Genomic DNA, 18,248 nt, shown 5'->3' on the forward strand with positions numbered 1-18,248 from the left:
AGCCTGTTTGACTCATGAGAGCAAGTGTGGTTGTGAGAGAGGTGTCATCTGCGCATGTGACAGTCAGCGGTGGTCCAAGCTCACATTGTGCACAGTGTGAGATCTGGCATGAGGTGCTGGGATGCCTATTAAAGCTGCTAAGAATAAAAGCTTTTCTCAACATAACCCAGGACATACTACTGTACGTCTTTAGCAACCTCATTGTTCAGATACACATCTGCCTTCATCTAGTAACACAACAGCAATTAGATGTGCCTGCTAATGTGAGCAGGTGTAAAAGATCTAGTCACACTTGTAAACAGTAGCACTGCATGTGCGGTGACAGTCAGCTGTGATTGGGTGCCAGCTGTTCCCATAGGTTTCTGTCTGCCGGGCAGATATATTTAGGCTCTGTACGGTACCTTCCAATTTGGGAAACCAAAAAGTTCAGTGCAGCTGTCAGAAGAATACATATGGTGGTCAGAGGGCAACTCGAAATATTTTCTCAAGTTATTTTCTTTTTACATTTTTTAAACCTTACACTGCTCTAATGTTCCCTTTCAGTCGGTCACTACGACGTCACGTCGTGACCGACGAATTGGGAACCGCTTCGCGGGTGACCTATCTGCTTCGAGAAACCTTTAAAACGCCAATGAACTTGGCATGCAGATAATTGCATCTGCCGGCGCCGCCCCGCCGCGCAGGTATTTAATGAGCGGCAGGTGCAGTTATCAAATCAGCTTTTTTAGCTTCGAAAGCTGGCAGTGACACTGCTCACGAGAAGCTGCTCTTCCTGGAATAGATCTCGGCGTGCTAGTTGGTTGGGCGAAGGCACCACAGCGGGGCTCGCGAGTGTTTCCACCTCTTATCTTTTTTTGTGATCTCTTTCACATTTTTTAAGTTGAGTGTGTGCGTTCTCCTCCCTGTGTGCTTCATCAACTACACAGCTAAAAGAGTGATTTCCCCTAAAAGAGCTGCAGTTGAACTTGCGTCTTTTTAAAGACAGCCGTTCACTGCTCACGGGCGTTAAGCGTCTTTTTAAAGATGTCTTTTCGTCCGTGTTCGACTCCTGGATGCGATAAATACATGATTCCTCGTGATGGACACGATCGCTGTCTCTCGTGTTTGGGTCTCCAGCACGCTGAGGCGGCTTTCGTGGGAGGGACATGCTCCGCTTGCGAGAGCCTGACTCTTGCGGATCTGCGGGGTCGTGTGGCGTTTCTCCGGGAGCGCCGCCCTCCGTTGCTGATCGCCCCTAAGAAGGCGGCTGTGAAGCTACGGAGAGACGACCTCCGCCTCACGGTGCTGAATCGGCGAGCTGGTCCGTCCAGCAGCCCTCAGCCACCGGATCCGCAACCATCTGAGGTCCCGATGGAGACGGAGAGCGCGCGTTCTGCGTCGCTTTCTACCTCTGCCGGGCCTCCCGAGGATTCGGTATCTATCGTAGCATCGGAGGGGGGGCCGTCATTTTCGGACGTTGATCCGGATCCTCTCCCTCCTTCTGGAAGGGTTGCGGTTCCCGATCTCGATCCGGAGATGACTGCCATGCTCGCTCGGGCTGCGGAGACGGTCGGGTTGGAGTGGAGAGCTCCTCCCCCTCCCGTACCGTCCCGCCTAGATGATTGGTACTTTGGGGCTGCACGGGCTTCACAGTCTTCCCCTCCAGTACCTTTCTTTCCCGAGGTGCATGATGAGCTGACTCGGTCGTGGAAAACCCCGTTTTCCTCCCGGAACCGGCCGCATCAGCCATCACCCCTCACCTCCCTCGATGGTGGGGCTGCTAAAGGGTATGCCGGTATCCCGACAGTGGAGCGTTCGGTAGCGATGCAGTTGTGTCCTGCCGGCGTTTCCTACTGGAAGGACCGTCCTACCCTTCCCTCACAGGCCTGCAGACATTCGTCAGCTCTGACGGAGTCTGCATACCGGGCTTGTGGGGAGGCAGCCTCAGCCATACATGCCATGGCTTTGTTGCAGGTTCATCAGGCTAAGGCTCTGAAGGACCTGCACGAGGGAGGTCACGATTCGGCGGTCTTTAAAGACCTACGTGCGGCTACGGATCTGGCGCTACGTGCGACTAAGACCACCGCACAGGCCGTCGGTCGTGCTATGTCCACTTTGGTGGTCCAGGAGCGCCACCTCTGGCTGTGTCTGGCGGACATGAGAGACGCTGATAAAACCCGGCTCTTGAATGCTCCGGTGTCCCAGACCGGCCTGTTCGGCGAGGCAGTTGAAGACTTCGCACAACAAGTCTCAGCCACCCAGAAGCAGACTGAGGCCCTTGCCAACATCATGCCGCGTCGGAAGAGACCAACACCTGCCCCGTCGACGTCGGCACCTCAGTCTGCCCCTCGCCGAGGGCGTCCTGCAGCGGCGGCCGCCTCCGTTCCTCATCGGGGCCCTCCTAGGAAGCGAGGAACCGGCCGTCAGCAGCCCGCCCCGCCCTCTCAGCCCGCTAAGCCTGGTGGAAAACGTAAATCCAAGCGGCCCTGAGACGGGCGACCTGGAGGTGGAGGGGATCGCTCTTCGGGAGATGGTGAACGCACCACTCCCCCCCCCGGAGGAGGACCGGGTGGGGAATCCTTGGTTTTCTTTAATTTCCGTTCCGCCGGCTTTTCAGCCGGCACCCACAAAACCACAAAAAGAGCGAATTCCTCTTCCTCCTCCAGGTCTTCAGAGGCAGCCGGGGGTGACGGATGGGCTCATAACCCTACGTCCTCCCTCTCCTCTTTCGCCAGCGGATGTGTCGAGCGCACCGAGACATCTTCATCAGAGTCTTCTCCGCGCAGCCATCCATCAGCGGAGTCTGGTGAGTGCTCATTTACACAATATACATATCAACGCAGCCCAAGAGAGCGCGTCATCGAGCACCCCTGTTCCGCTCGCCGCGGGTACTACGATCGTGCCGTTAATTCCCCTCGCTCGGTATCTGGAAGCTTGGCAGCAACTTCCCAGCCCGTCGCGTTGGCTTTTACGCACGATCCGTCTCGGCTATGCGATACAATTCGCCCGGCGACCTCCCAAATTTACGAGCATTCGTTTCACTTTAGTGAAACCCGCCGATGCGCACGTACTACGTGCAGAGATTGCCGTCCTATTGGCGAAGGATGCGATCGAGCCGGTTCCTCCAGCCGAGATGAGGTCAGGGTTTTACAGCCCTTACTTTATTGTACCCAAGAAAAGCGGCGGGTTGCGACCGATCCTGGATCTGCGCGTTCTGAATCGAGCACTTCACAAGATGCCGTTCAAAATGCTTACGCAGAAGAACATATTTCAATGCATTCGCCCACAGGATTGGTTTGCAGCCATCGACCTGAAGGACGCGTACTTTCATGTCTCAATACTTCCCCGACACAGGCCGTTTCTCCGCTTTGCGTTCGAGGGTCAGGCATACCAGTACAAAGTCTTACCGTTCGGGCTCTCTCTCTCTCCCCGCGTCTTCACGAAAGTCGCAGAGGGGGCTTTAAAGCCCCTCAGAGAGAGCGGTGTTCGCATCCTGGCATACCTCGACGATTGGCTTATTATAGCACAGTCGCGTCAGATGCTTTGCACCCATCTGGATCGGGTGCTCAAACACCTCGCCCGTCTCGGTCTTCAGGTCAACCGAGAAAAGAGCAAACTGTGTCCTACACAGAAGATCTCTTTTCTCGGCATGGAGTTGGATTCGGTCAATCTTACAGCACGTCTCACGGAGGCGCGCGTTCAGTCGATTCTGGCTTGCTTGAATACATTTTCGGGCAGGACTGCGGTCCCTCTGAAACAATTTCAGAAACTCCTGGGGCATATGGCAGCAGCCGCAGCTGTTACACCACTCGGTTTGCTACATATGAGACCGCTTCAGCATTGGCTTCACGACCGAGTCCCGAGGAGAGCGTGGCTCACCGGCTTTCACCGTGTCACGATCACACCGAAATGCCGTCTCACTTTCACCCCGTGGTCAGACCCAGCGTTTCTCAGGGCGGGGGTGCCACTGAGACAGGTCTCCAGACATGCAATAGTATGCACAGATGCCTCCAACACGGGGTGGGGAGCCACGTACGGCGAGCTTGCAGCTTCAGGAGTGTGGACATCACCCCAGCTGCATTGGCACATAAATTGCCGAGAACTGTGGGCTGTATATCTTGCGCTCGTCCGCTTCAGCAGCGAGTTGAGAGGCAAAGATGTATTAGTTCGCACAGACAACATTGCGACTGTTGCGTATATCAATCGCCAAGGCGGAGTGCGCTCTCGTCACATGTCGCACCTCGCCCGCCATCTCCTCTTTTGGAGTCAGAAGAATCTGAGGTCTCTTCGTGCCATTCACATCCCGGGGTCGCTCAACGCAGCGGCAGACGCGCTTTCTCGAGCAGCGCGCCCCGGCGAGTGGCGACTCCACCCTCAGTCGGTCCAGCTGATTTGGAGACGTTTCGGCAGAGCGCAGATAGATCTGTTTGCATCTCCAGAAACAACCCACTGTCGCCTATTTTATTCACTGAACGAGGGAACACTCGGCGTGGATGCATTGGCGCACAGCTGGCCGAGAGGTCTTCGCAAATACGCATTTCCCCCAGTGAGCCTCATTGCGCAAACATTGTGCAAAGTCAGGGAGGACGAGGAGAGAATTATTTTAGTTGCTCCATATTGGGCCACCAGGAGTTGGTTTCCAGAGCTCACTCTCCTCGCGACAGCCCCTCCCTGGAGGATTCCCCTGAAGAGGGACCTTCTGTCTCAAGAAGGGGGCACATTATGGCACCCCCGTCCCGATCTGTGGAACCTCCATGTGTGGTCTCTGGACGGGGCGCGGAGGTTCTAGGTGATTTACCCCAGGCGGTATCTAACACCATAGCTGCAGCGCGAGCGCCGTCCACGAGACAGGCGTATACGCTGAAATGGAACCTGTTTGTTGTGTGGTGTACCTCTCAACGAGAGGACCCCCGAGAATGCTCGATCAGTATTGTGCTTTCATATCTCCAGCACCGCTTGGAGAAGAGGCTGTCACCATCTACTATTAAAGTAGATATCGCGGCAATATCCGCGCATCACGCACCCATAGACGGTAGATCTGTAGGTCAGCACGATCTGGTCATTAGGTTTTTAAGAGGTGCGCGGAGGCTGAATCCTTCACGCCCTCCCTCTATTCCTCCGTGGGACTTGTCCATGGTGCTGAAAGCCCTTCAGCACTGCCCTTTCGAGCCTCTGCTCACGGTGAGCGTCAAGTTTCTCACTATGAAGACTTTGACGCTCCTCGCATTGGCTTCTATTAAAAGGATAGGGGATCTTCATGCATTTTCGGTCAACGATTCGTGCCTTCAGTTCGGGCCGGCTGAATCCAGCGTTACACTGAGACCCCGGCCGGGCTACGTGCCTAAAATTCCCACCACTCCCTTTAGAGATCAGGTGGTGAATTTACAAGCGCTGCCTTTGGAGCAGGCAGACCCAGCCATGGCTTTGTTATGTCCTGTTCGTGCACTACGTGTGTATGTGGATCGTACTCAAAGCTTTCGGACCTCAGAACAGCTCTTTGTCTGCTACGGTGGTCAGCAGAAAGGGAAAGCTGTCACTAAACAGAGGATGTCTCATTGGATTGTAGACACAATCGCCCTGGCGTATGAGAAACAGGGCATTCCTTGCCCCTTTGGTTTGAGAGCCCATTCAACCAGAAGCGTGGCTTCATCTTGGGCTTTGGCTCGTGGTTCCTCACTTGCAGATATTTGTAGAGCTGCTGGCTGGGCGACACCTAATACGTTCACTAGATTTTACAGTGTTCGTGTTGAGCCGGTATCCTCTCGAGTTCTCTCGTCAGATCAGTGAGAGCATCGAGGGACGGCTCCTGTGTCGGCTTGGTGCCTTTCTTTTCGGTGCTGCACGACCGCACCATTATGGAAGGCAGTTAAGGCAAAAACGTTACAAAAAACTGTTTTTTGTCTCCTCCACCGCTTGGTGGCCGATGTTGCGGAGCATCGGCTGCCAGCCTCTCACTGGATGTATCCTTAAGAACCTGGGTGAGGCTAGCGTCCACAATGCGCCCCCTAGTGGTTTCTTTGTGAGTATTCCGTGGAAACTTCTGATTTACCACGTTTCCCTTAGTGGAGTTCATTCCACGCCTCTCTAGTGTACTAAGAGAGAGTATTTTTTATAGACCTCGTGTCTTTTTTATCCATCACCTTAGTGGTAGATCCCTAGAGGGTTTTCTTTCCGCAGCGATCTTAGTCCCGCCTGACGAGTTCGCTTCCCAGTTCGCCTAGTCACTATCGTGGGTTAAGGAACAAGTAGTGACCGGCCTCTGCTTCAACCCCATTTCCGTTCCCTGAATAGGGAGAGTCGGAGGGTTTACGCAGGCACTGGAAGGGTCAGCTTCAGTGGCGCTTTGGTAGGGATTCCCAATTCGTCGGTCACGACGTGACGTCGTAGTGACCGACTGAAAGGGAACGTCTCGGTTACATATGTAACCCTCGTTCCCTGAAGGAAGGGAACGGAGACGTCACGTCCCGTCGCCACAGTTTGCTGTTCCACTGCTGATACCGGCCGGACCCTTTCCTTCTGTCCAGCTTTCTCAGCAAAAAAAATAGCTGATTTGATAACTGCACCTGCCGCTCATTAAATACCTGCGCGGCGGGGCGGCGCCGGCAGATGCAATTATCTGCATGCCAAGTTCATTGGCGTTTTAAAGGTTTCTCGAAGCAGATAGGTCACCCGCGAAGCGGTTCCCAATTCGTCGGTCACGACGTGACGTCTCCGTTCCCTTCCTTCAGGGAACGAGGGTTACATATGTAACCGAGACGTTATTGTGTATTTTTATAAATGTTTATTCTTGCTGTCTTCCCGTTGAAAACCACCAATTACCTGTAAACCTGTATGCACAAGATACCTGTACTGTAGGTCATTACAGTGAAACCTGTCCAGTTCTTTTGCAGAAGGGTTTGAGAGAAATGACGCAACCCAAATGTTACAACCACATTTATCTCTCATAGACAGCTGTATGATTCTCTCTCTTAACCTATAGGTCTTTTTCCAAAGATTTTTAGGTTCCTCTAAAATTACCATTATACAGCTTAAAAGGCACAAACCCTAAAATGTGACCCATTGCATTTGTACATTAAAGTCTAGAGTTCAAACCTAAGATACAAAATGTGGTTCAGATCTGATTTTTGTATGTCAGCAAGTCACATACTTGAGTGAATATTAGTGATTATAATATTAGGCCTATCATTTCCTATGTGGGCTACATACAGTACAGAGCTTAACAAATGTATAAGACCACCTGTCTCAAAGACCATTCAGCATCTTGAAGTGCTTTAATGTGGGCGCTTTCCATTTCAGAAATTTCCTGACGCTTTACCATTTTGATTAATTTGCGTTCCTACAGTATATCTAAATTTAAGGCAGCACATTCAACTTATTTGACTGCAAGTAAATAACTGTTATTGGCATCTGAATAAAATATTAATAATAAATGGCTTTATACTCCTCTGCGTTTCTTGTTAAACAGTAAATTCAAAAAAATAATGGATAAAAACAATATTTATATTTTATATCAATACTGTAAGTTTAACGCAGCTGTGGCACAAATCTAATGATGGTCTAATTAATTTTCTTAAAGGAAAACACCACTGTTTTTCAACTTTTTACTATGTTCTTACCTCAACTTAGACAATCCAAACAGGGATGAATTTAGAAGCCACCAAACACTTCTTAAAGACTGTTACACGAGTAGTTACACAAGTAAGTATGGTGGCACAAAACAAAACGTGTCAATTTTTTAAGCAATAAAAAAATGAGAACTATATTGTATGGTAGAAAAGGTTGCGCACCGGCGTCGAAGTGCTGCAAACTAAGTGTGCCTCCGCCATACAATATTTTTCTCATTTTTTATCCGCTTAAAAAAGTTGACACGTTTTATTTTGTGTCACCATGCTTGCTTTTGTAACTACTCGTGTAACAGTCTTTAAATAGGGAAAACATGGAAATGTTTGGTGGCTTTTAAATTCATCCCTGTTTGGATCCTAAGGAATGAATGAGGCTAGGCTAAATGCTAACACATTCACAATGCGCTGTACAAAGACTAAGTGCACGCATTGAAAAAAAATAGGTATGTTTTCATTTCTCTAAGTTGAGGTAAGAACATGGTAAGATATTGAAAAACGGTGGTGTTTTCCTTTAAGCTCTGTATATAAGTGAAAAAAAAACTAAAGTCTTTTTTGCAATGTGACTGCAGTGGAAACATTCACATTTAGTTGATCTTTATGTTAATCTAAAAATACATGTGCCACAATTGTACATTTGATTGACTCTTATAGTGAAGAGGACAGTAAAAGCATCAAGTGGCCATTTAAGAGCTGTTAAATCACATTATTGTACGCAACAACATCTCTATTCACCTCTATTAAGTCTTTTGTCACCTTATCAGACCGGTATCTGATGTTAGCCACATTAAAATGCATCCATAGTGCTGCCTGAAGACACTTAAACTGTCCAAAAATGTGCACTCAGCAGACACAGAAAGACATGTAATGCCTGAGAGAGCAATGCTTTTGTATGACAGATTTGACAAGTGAGCTTCTCCAAGCGCAGTACAGTACTGTACATTGGGAGGTTTCTGACCACTAGCTGGAAAAGAAAAGGGCATTACGACTGGTTCAACAAACATTATTGGAAACGTTTCTGAAAGAAGTAAGAAACTATTTTATTGACGTGCCGTCATTGTGTGGCAAGTCTTTATTTACTCACTGCTACCTGAAGCTTGAACAATGCCTTTTTAAACAGTATTGAATGTGCAATACTGTGCTAAACAATTTATAATGTGCACACTGTAAAAAAAAATCTTTGCTGCAACTCAGATTTACAAGTCATTTCAATGTAATATTATTTATCTTGACTAGAGATGAGTTGTTTTAACTTATAAAATATAGTTAAAAAAGTCAACTTCATTTTATAAGTTTTAGCAACTTATCTCTTGTCAAGATAAATATTAGTAAGTTGAAATTACTTTACAGTAAATTTTTTACAGTACAGTACTAAACAGTTGAATTTGCAATAATGTTTTAAACGATTCATAATGTGCAATACTGAACTAAACAACTCAATGTGCAAAGCTTTATGAATCATAATGTGCAATAATGAACTAAACAATTCAGTGTGTAACATTTTACAAAATAATGTGCATATACATCTTAATTGTGCTGTAAATTTCTCTCAATGTGTAGTAGGCCTATGTCGTTCTTATATTATATTGCTATTATTGTTTTGTTGTACTGTGTACAGTGACATTGAAGATTCTATTCTATTCTTTAATGCACTAAGAAATTCTCTTTAATACACCAAACACTATTGTTTTAGTATCGCTAAGAGCCTGAGGACGCTTTAGTCGTTTCATCAAATTAAAGTCTTCATGATTGACATACCGCTTCAGTACATCTTTCTGTCAGAGTTCTTCTGAATGTTTATCACTTATTTCATCTCAATTGCTCTCTTGATACTGCCGAGCTGGACTCTGGAGTTTCAATATGTGGTGGATGAGCGTTTCTCTTTCTGTTTAATTTAGTTCATCCTAACTTTGTAATGTCACAACAAATCAAACATCATCTTACCCTGTTCCTTTTCATGTTTTAATAATTCTGACTCGTCTGGTGATTCTGCTTTATCTTTTCCAGTGGACAATTTATTCATGTAATATTGATCTTTGAGTGTGATTACTAAAGCTTTACAACCAACATTGGTGCAGAGAAACTTGCAGCACACCGATTGCTGGGACAATTTTGGAATATCCCGGGGATTTAAAATCTGAAACAACTTCAAAAACAATTATCCAGATCCAATCTATATTGGAGAATTGGAGCTCTGGCTACCCTGACCTGTATTGTGTGTCTGGTTCCCCAACCAAGCACAGCACATAAAAACCCACATGGCACAATCCACCATGCAGCAGTTCATTATTAATAGAAAGACGCTTTTGGAAGACTTGTTGTTTTATTCATTATGGTCCCTCTGGTTCTTAACTGCCCCGTAGCAAGATGTCTGCTTACCTGTTTACATAAAACATCAGAGAAGGTCTCTTCTTGCATACCTACTGTGAATTTTGTTATCCTGTGCTTTAGAAGAGACCTTCCCTGAACTTATCCAACAACACTCTTCATTTATTGCTGGCAAACTTGTTTAAAGCTTAAAGGGATAGTTCGGCCAAAAATGATATTAAACCCATGATTTACTCACCCCCAAGCTGTCCGAGTTGCATATGTCCATCGTTTTTCAGACAAACACATTTTCGGATATTTTAGAAAATGTTTTAGGTCTTTCAGTTAATTAAATGTAATGTTACGGGGTCCACGACCTTCAAGTCCAAAAAAGTGTTTTAATATTTAAAAGTTTTAAATATGGATATTTCTACAACAACACTGCACGGATTACCTTCAGAAGAACTTTGTTTATCATCCTGGAGCCGTTTGGATTTAATTTGTAAAGGATGGACGCACTTGAAGGTCGTGAACCCCATAACATTACATTTAATCAACTGAAAGATCTAAAACATTTTCTAAAATATCCGAAAATGTGTTTGTCTAAAAAATGATGGACATATGCAACTCGGACAGCTTGGGGGTGAGTAAATCATGGGTTTAATATCATTTATGGCCGTACTATCCCTTTAAGCTAATGTTAGTCGTAAATAGTTTTCTACATGAATTTATTCATCTTCTAAAACCCAAATTCCAAGTATTAGTAAAGAACATTTGCTCGAGCATGACATTATTTTGACTGACCAAGAAAGAAAACTATATATAGCCTTTAATATTCTGGAATAAAACTTTTTTGAACATTATTACATGAATGATCTTACCTTATGAATACACAATGACTTCCAAGAGAGCTCTCATTTTAGAATCTATCTATTCCACTATAAATGGATTACAACAGCACGGTGTCAGTGGACAGTTTTAGTGTTTAAACTTAACAACACTGTTTTATTTATTTGCAGAATATTGAGTAAATGCTGTGTGCCTGTGCAAAATTCATTGCCACAATAGTTGGGTCTTATTTGAGTTTGCCAGGGGGTGCTAAAATCTCTAACCCTAACTGTGAGCATTAGTAAAAATGATATTTGCCTTAGCCAACACCACCCTTTATAAACTGACTAGGAGGGCTTTTAAAGGATTAGTCCATTTTCTTAAAAAAAATCCAGATAATTTACTCACCACCATGTCATCCAAAATGTTTATGTCTTTCTTCAGTTCAGTTGAGAAGAAATCATGTTTTTTGAGAAAAACATTCAAGGATTTTTCTCATTTTAATGGACTTTAATGGACCCCAACACTTAACAGTTTTAATGCAGTTTAAAACTGCAGTTTCAAGGACTCTAATAGATCCCAAACGAGGCATAGGGGTCTTATCTAGTGAAACAATTGTCATTTTTGGCAAGAAAAACAAAAAAATGCACTTTTAAACCACAACTTCTCTTCTTCCTCCGGCTGTGTGACGTGCCTGCGCGACCTCACGTAATTGCGTAATGACATCGAAAGGTCATGTGTTCCATATATGAAACGCACATTTGCGGACCATTTTAAACAATAAAGTGACACAAAAACATTAATTAATATAATTCGACATACAACAACGTCGGAACGGTCCTCTTTCCCCACACTTGTAAACACTGGGGCGTAGTTTTGCATATGTCATCCGTGACCTCTTGACGTCACTCGACTGGAGGAAGACGAGACGTTGTGGTTTAAAAGTGCATATTTTTTATTTTTCTTGCCAAAAATAACAATCGTTTCGCTGGATAAGACCCTTATGCCTCGTTTAAAACTGTTAAGTGTTGGGGTCTTTTTAAGAAATTGGACTAATCCTTTAACTTCTGACAAAAAACAACTTCCTTCTGGAAATGGGTAATATTGTGAAATTATGTTTTATTAAATTTTTTCCATGCATTTAATAATGTATTCATTTCTTTAAAAAGACATAAAAAGTATGTATCTCATGAAGAAACAGGTCGATTGGTTAGGACTTGCTTCGCTTGTTTTTGCAATCTGTCATAGTGATTAATGCAACTTTCATCATGTTATGGTCTGAGACTCCCCGGTCTAGTTTGACATTCAAAAGTGAAAATTTATATAACCCTGCCATAACCGAAAAGAACATTTTTTAAAGTTGTTTGATGCCTGAGCCAGCCCTCGGGCAAAGTGTATGGTATAAGCAATCATTTGGTTGCAAACGATCAATGCACAGTTGGTCACTTTTTTGAGCCATTTAAAATCTTTTCAACCAGAATTCAGAAGGGAATTAAATGTATTTTGTAAAATTTAATGTAGTCTATGAGAGAGAATAGCCTTGAGCAGATAAAAAAAATCTTAAACAACCCTGTGTTTCAAAACCTGATGAGGCGTCTTTCAAAAAGTTACAACTTTAAAAGAAAATTTATCATACTACCCATGCCTTGTTTCAGCCAAATTTTAAGGCAGTGTCGCAGGTATCCTTCACAGACTGCATTGCCACCAGTTGAACAAAAAAAAAAAATGAACATACCAGACATGGTGAGATTTTATATAGTAAAATCATGGACGTAGTGTCCGTGATGTCACCCGTAGGTTTCTGAAGAAACCTTTTTGGATGCCCAAAGTTGGCGGAGCCTGCCATCACTTTTGTGTTGGCTTTACAATAGAGACCGGAAATGTTTGAGCACAATACAGTGTCAAAAGAAATGGCCTCAGATCAGTATCATTTCAATACCTTAGATGTACCAATTGGTACCAAAGAGTGCAGAGCTTAGACCATTTTATCTGACAGTGTAGTTTGGTTCTTATAATAAATATATATTATTGTTTCCTAATATATGTGTACTTTTTGTATTTTAACCTTTTGAGTATTGTTAGTTTAGAAACATACTATAGCAAACTCAAAAGAAATTCAATTGAAGATCTAAATTGTTCACTTATATTGCATGATGGTTAGGATGCTGCCTACTGTACTGTATGTAACAAAGCAGCTGATCATCTTGTGGTGCAGAGCTAAACTGTAAATAAATACTAGATTTAGATTAAAACTCAGTATTTTGATATATTGTTTTCATCTTTCCTATACCATTAGCCTACACTTACTGTATAGTTGCAAACAATTGTCATGCTACAATATTAGCATCCTGCATGGGGAATAACTGCAAGATTTATGGTGGCATTTTGTTTCATAGCATACTGCTGAGATGGGTGATTGGTGTAATGTATGTTCTTACAGATGTGATGGAAATGTGTGAACGCTGAGAACGGGTGAAATCAGTGGCGATAGCAGCAGAAATGTGCACTTGGAGTTAAACAGTAAAAAGTGTTAAACTATATTTCAACAGAGCTAAATGCTGGAAAATGGAGTGATGTGTTTACCCTTACAATTTTGATTTAAATGTATTGCAGTTATTTCTATGGCAAGTGCAACTGACATTTCTTTTATTTTCTGCTTATTAACTATAGTTCTGCTCTTTATTCAATGCATTTAAGCAATGCAACTTGTGATTTATCTTTGCAAGAAATGTTGATTGTGCACTGTAAAAAAATCAGTAGAAATTACAATGTTATTGCAGCTGGGTTGCCGGTAATTTACCGTAGATTTGAATTTACTGAATTTAGATTTGTTATTTACTGGCAGGAGTTTATTCAAAGTTAAATCAGTTTTAAATATTAACAAGTCTTTATCTTTACAGAATAAAACTATACAATAACAGCCTCATGCAAAGCATTCTGGGAACCAAAAGTCATCCTCAACCTTTTTCTGTTTTTTGCTTCAGATTTTGTTTCCCCGAAAGCTTTGCTTGATGCTGTTATTTTAGTTTTACTCTGTAAAGACAAAGACTTAAAAAATTTTAATGTTCATTTATCTTTGAACAAAATGTTGCCAGTAAAAAACTAAAATTTAAATCTACGGTAAATTACCGGCAACCCTGCTGCAATTTCTACAGATTTTTTTTACAGTGTGCAGATCAGCAGTAAGGTCTGTAAATAAGTGCTTTTATTGTACTATATAACCACTTTTTTTAATTTAGAAAGCAGTCTCATCAAACAATAAACTAAAGGCAATATGCCTTGTCTACTTATAAAAGTTGATTTATTGGAAGTTTACAACCTTGAATTTAAAGCTTTAGAAAATTGAAAACGTTCTGCAATTTATAACTTAGATTAGTGCTGCAGCTTCAACAGCGAGCAGCCAGATTCTCATAAAAATAGATATAGGAATAATGAAAGATTTTGTAACTAGGTATTTTCAAAATAGCAATTACAGCTTCTTATCTATGCCTTCAACTTGATTAATGTGTTAGGAAAGACATTACATTTACATTTATGCATTTATGCACTTGGCAGACGCTTCTATACACAGTGAATTACAAGGTATACATTTTTTATGAGCATGTGTGTTTGCTGGGTTCGAACCCGTGACCTTTTGCGCTGCTATCGCAGTGCTGAGCTATACAAGGAGGAGTTGAAAAATTGTGCATGATGGATAAATTCAGTATAGCAAAGATGTGCATTTTCATGTTGACATCATCTTCTGCAACCAAATCAAAAATGACAAAAAAGTAAACAAAAAGATTGTCTTGCAGACACATATTGCATGATCTATCAGGTATGCCATTGAGACATGCAAATAATGTTGGATGTGTCTTAGGGGCACTACGGTAATAACACCCAGCTTACATTCAGCATTGCTCATGTTCTCTTATAACAACAGTATGTACATCTATCACGATCCATACAGAACCATTGGTTAGTGTAATTTGCTTCATTCATTACTGGAGACTAATGAGAAAAACCAGGCATTCCAACATTTCCTAACTGCAGTTTATTGACTGAAGCGACTGGGAATCACTCAACACATGCAGATGGGAGGAGAGAGTTATCAGTCCGTGCTCTGACTGATAGATTTACACCTTTATATGCATCGACAGACACTGATTGATGCGAGAGCAACACGGTGGAGAGATGCGGAGGCTGTGCCTGCAAAAATCTGAAAATAAAAACCTCAAACACAGTACACTTTCTTCATAAGTTTCAGTCTTTACAGCCAATTTTGGTTCTAACTAGAAATTTCTCAGATAATCTGTACAATACCAAGAACAGCTTTTTCTCTCCAAAGAACCATATAGCCCTTTAACCAAGTAAAAATTACTTTTAATCTATAAATGACCTCAGGTGGAGCAAAGACACATTACAAAGGACATTTATTCTGAGAAATACTGATTGGTTGTTAATGAAATAATACATCACATATTCTCCTCTTCAACCCTGTCCTTCTCATCCATCCTCAGGAGGGATGTTTTTATCCTGTTTCATCCTGCCTCATTTTTATTAAACACAGAAAGCCACTCTCCTGACATCTCTTCATTGCGCTGTTGTGGTGGGCGTGATTGGTAGCCATTCCATTCATGTTATTATATCTCACAAATGATCTTGCGCTGCTCTACTTTAAATACCGCAGTCATGGATAAATCTGCCTCAGTTCACAACCCTGTAAAATATTAAACCTACGAGACCAGAGGGAGAGAGAGAGAGATTAAGAGGGGTGAGTGAGAGTGAGGCGCCCACCAGCCGGATGGATCAATATTTGCACCTCTGCATAGAGCAATAAATATTCGATTGGTACGAATATGATTTTGACTCCGTACCCATAAGAGTGATTTAATGAGTGCTTATGAATAAACGGGAATAGTGTCCAGTTCATTGTGTCACTATCTTCTCTTTAGATGATGAATAGGAACTCATCAGAACATGTGATGTCTGAAGTCAGGGCATGTTTCTACTTGCGCTGGCTTTATACGTGAAATGAGGGAAATAATAACGGGCTGTGGTTGTTCTTTTCTTTCATCATTTATATTTTCACATTTGAAAAGTTTCATTTTGTCTCTGCTTGCCATCTCCTGCGGTTTGAGAATCGGTTTGAAGATCAAGAGGTGAAATAAATCTCCCTATGAACTTTAACTTGTATAAGTCTGCTGAAATTGTCAAAGATCAGATGCTAAAACTCTCCACTTGCCACGGTGCAATAAGGATATGATGAAATGTAGGAAATAGTCATGACTTTCCTCTGAAAGGGTCTTTTAAGATCCAAAAGGGGATTGTTTTCAAAGGTTGTTTTAACACTTCTTGTGTTGTCCCTTTTATTTATCTGAACACAAAATCATCACAAAATGACATAATGTGTTAAACAGGATAGCACAAAACAATGTGTAAAAAATTAACACATCCTTTTGTAAATACAGTACTGTGCAAAGTCTTAGGCCACCATGCTACCATTACATTTGTTGTTTTTGCATTTGCATAGTGATCATATATAATTATATCTCAGTCTCTTTATTTTTTTAACCAGAAAATACATAAAATTTGTATGTTGTATTGAAAACAGTATAAAAGTATAAGCAGAAGTGTCAAGTATTTAGGGTAAACTTCCCTTCCACTTGAAAAATAGCAGGCAGTTGCAGGATCTCTTAAACCTAAATGAAATTAAATCCTAATTTCTAATTCTAATCGAATAACTTCAGGACTTCAGTCTCCTCAAAAAAGCTCAAGATGTGTTTCGTGCCATGAGAGGTCACACTAAATACTGACTGATGCCTGAAGAAGACATTTAGTTCTTAAAATTGTTTAATTTTGTGCACACATTTCCTGTTTGTATTTTAAAAAGAGTGAAAAATAAATATGGATGGACATTAAAACTTTGCTAAAACAACAAAGCTGCTGATGGTGGCCTAAAACTTTAGCAAAGTACTATATCAAAAAATTTCTTTCTTACTTACTTTTTTTTGTCTTGTTTTCAGTAGAAATATCGATTTTTTTTTTAAATCAAGATGTATTTTCTTTATGAGCAAAATGACCTAAGAAAATAAGTCTAGTTTTTAGACAACAAATTTGTGTTAAATTTGTGTTTAAAACAAGCAAACATGTTTTCTTAGTAAACGTATTTCAAGATATTTTTGATTACACCATTGGCAGATTTATTTGCTTGTTTTAACCTGATTCACCTGAATTCTATATTTTTGTTCTAAACTTATTTTCTCAGGTCATTTTGCTCATCAAGAAAACACACACAGACGCATGCACGCACACACACACATATACTTATATTTATATATGTGTGTGTGTGTGTGTGTGTGTATGTATATGTGGTATTTACATTTATACATCAATCATAAAAACAACAGCAAAATCAAACAAGGTACACAAGTGTATTTTTCCTTCCTATGGAAGTCATTGAGTCAATGGTCAATGTAAACGTGCCATGACTGTAGTTGTTGCTTACCAATCTTATAACGGTTTGGCCCAACAGTGGTAAAGCTTTATTACTGTAGTTAATGCATTTACAATATACAATGCAAACCATTATAAACAGTATATCTGCTGGCATTTCTTCACCTTCATTTGTATCTTTGTCATTGAATTAATCACTTTCATCAGTCAAAAGCCAGAATAGAAACTAAAAGTTTAAAGCTATCCTACGAGCAATGTTAAGAAGATGTGAAGAACTATTCATGCCCCCAGTGAGCTGTGTGTCTGTGTGATAACAAAGCAGTTTACGGCAACAAGGGATTTCTGAAAATTCACATTATTTTGTAGCACATTTTAAAACTTAGTCAGTGTGATAAAAGTGTTCTGTGAAGTTAGTAACGTTCATCTCTGACCATTTGTGGAATACGATAGTTTTGAACTTTGTGGTTAGTATAAAAATTATTATTTTTCTTTTGAAAAGATTCTTTGTAAAGGTAAAACTTTTTAATAGACATTTCTCTTTTTTTCTTTGTTTTTTGTCTCATACAGACAGTAACTTTGTGCTGGGGAATGCACAGGTCCAGTCCCTCTACCCTATCGTGTACTGTTCTGACGGATTTTGCGAGCTCACTGGCTATGCCCGGGCAGAGCTGATGCAGAAGAGCTGTGCGTGTCATTTCCTGTATGGACCTGAGACCAGCGATAGGCTGATGGCACAGATCCAGGCGGCACTGGACGAAAGACGGGAATTTAAGACAGAACTGGTCTTCTACAAAAAAGGAGGTAGGAAATGCTGACAGAGAAAGAAAATCTGAGCTGAGAACAAAAATCAAACCACAAACAGTAAACAGAGCAAGGCTAGAAAGCACGATTTTTATACTACACTCTCAGAAATAAAGGTACAAAAGTTGTCACTGGGGCAGTACCCTTTCAAAAACTTACACCTTTGTACCCAAAGAGTGCATATTAGTACTTCAAAGGTACATATTGGTAGTTCAAAGATACATATTTGTACCTAAATGGTACATATTAGGACATTTTTGAAAGGGTACTGCCTCAGTG

At 42.1% G+C, this 18,248-nt stretch overlaps 1 protein-coding gene across 2 annotated transcripts in view; it reads left to right on the forward strand.

Annotated features, from left to right (window-relative positions):
• The window catches only part of kcnh3 (potassium voltage-gated channel, subfamily H (eag-related), member 3), a 127,349-nt gene that overhangs the window by 61,055 nt on the left and 48,046 nt on the right, over nucleotides 1-18,248 (forward strand). For both annotated transcript variants that reach the window (XM_065251641.2, XM_065251642.2), the window contains exon 2: nucleotides 17,736-17,969. In XM_065251641.2, coding sequence (XP_065107713.1) covers nucleotides 17,736-17,969 — 234 coding nt within the window. The remainder of the gene's footprint in view (nucleotides 1-17,735; nucleotides 17,970-18,248) is intronic.

The sequence above is a fragment of the Paramisgurnus dabryanus genome, chromosome 15 (genome assembly GCF_030506205.2).
Source record: "Paramisgurnus dabryanus chromosome 15, PD_genome_1.1, whole genome shotgun sequence".
NCBI lineage: Eukaryota > Metazoa > Chordata > Actinopteri > Cypriniformes > Cobitidae > Paramisgurnus > Paramisgurnus dabryanus.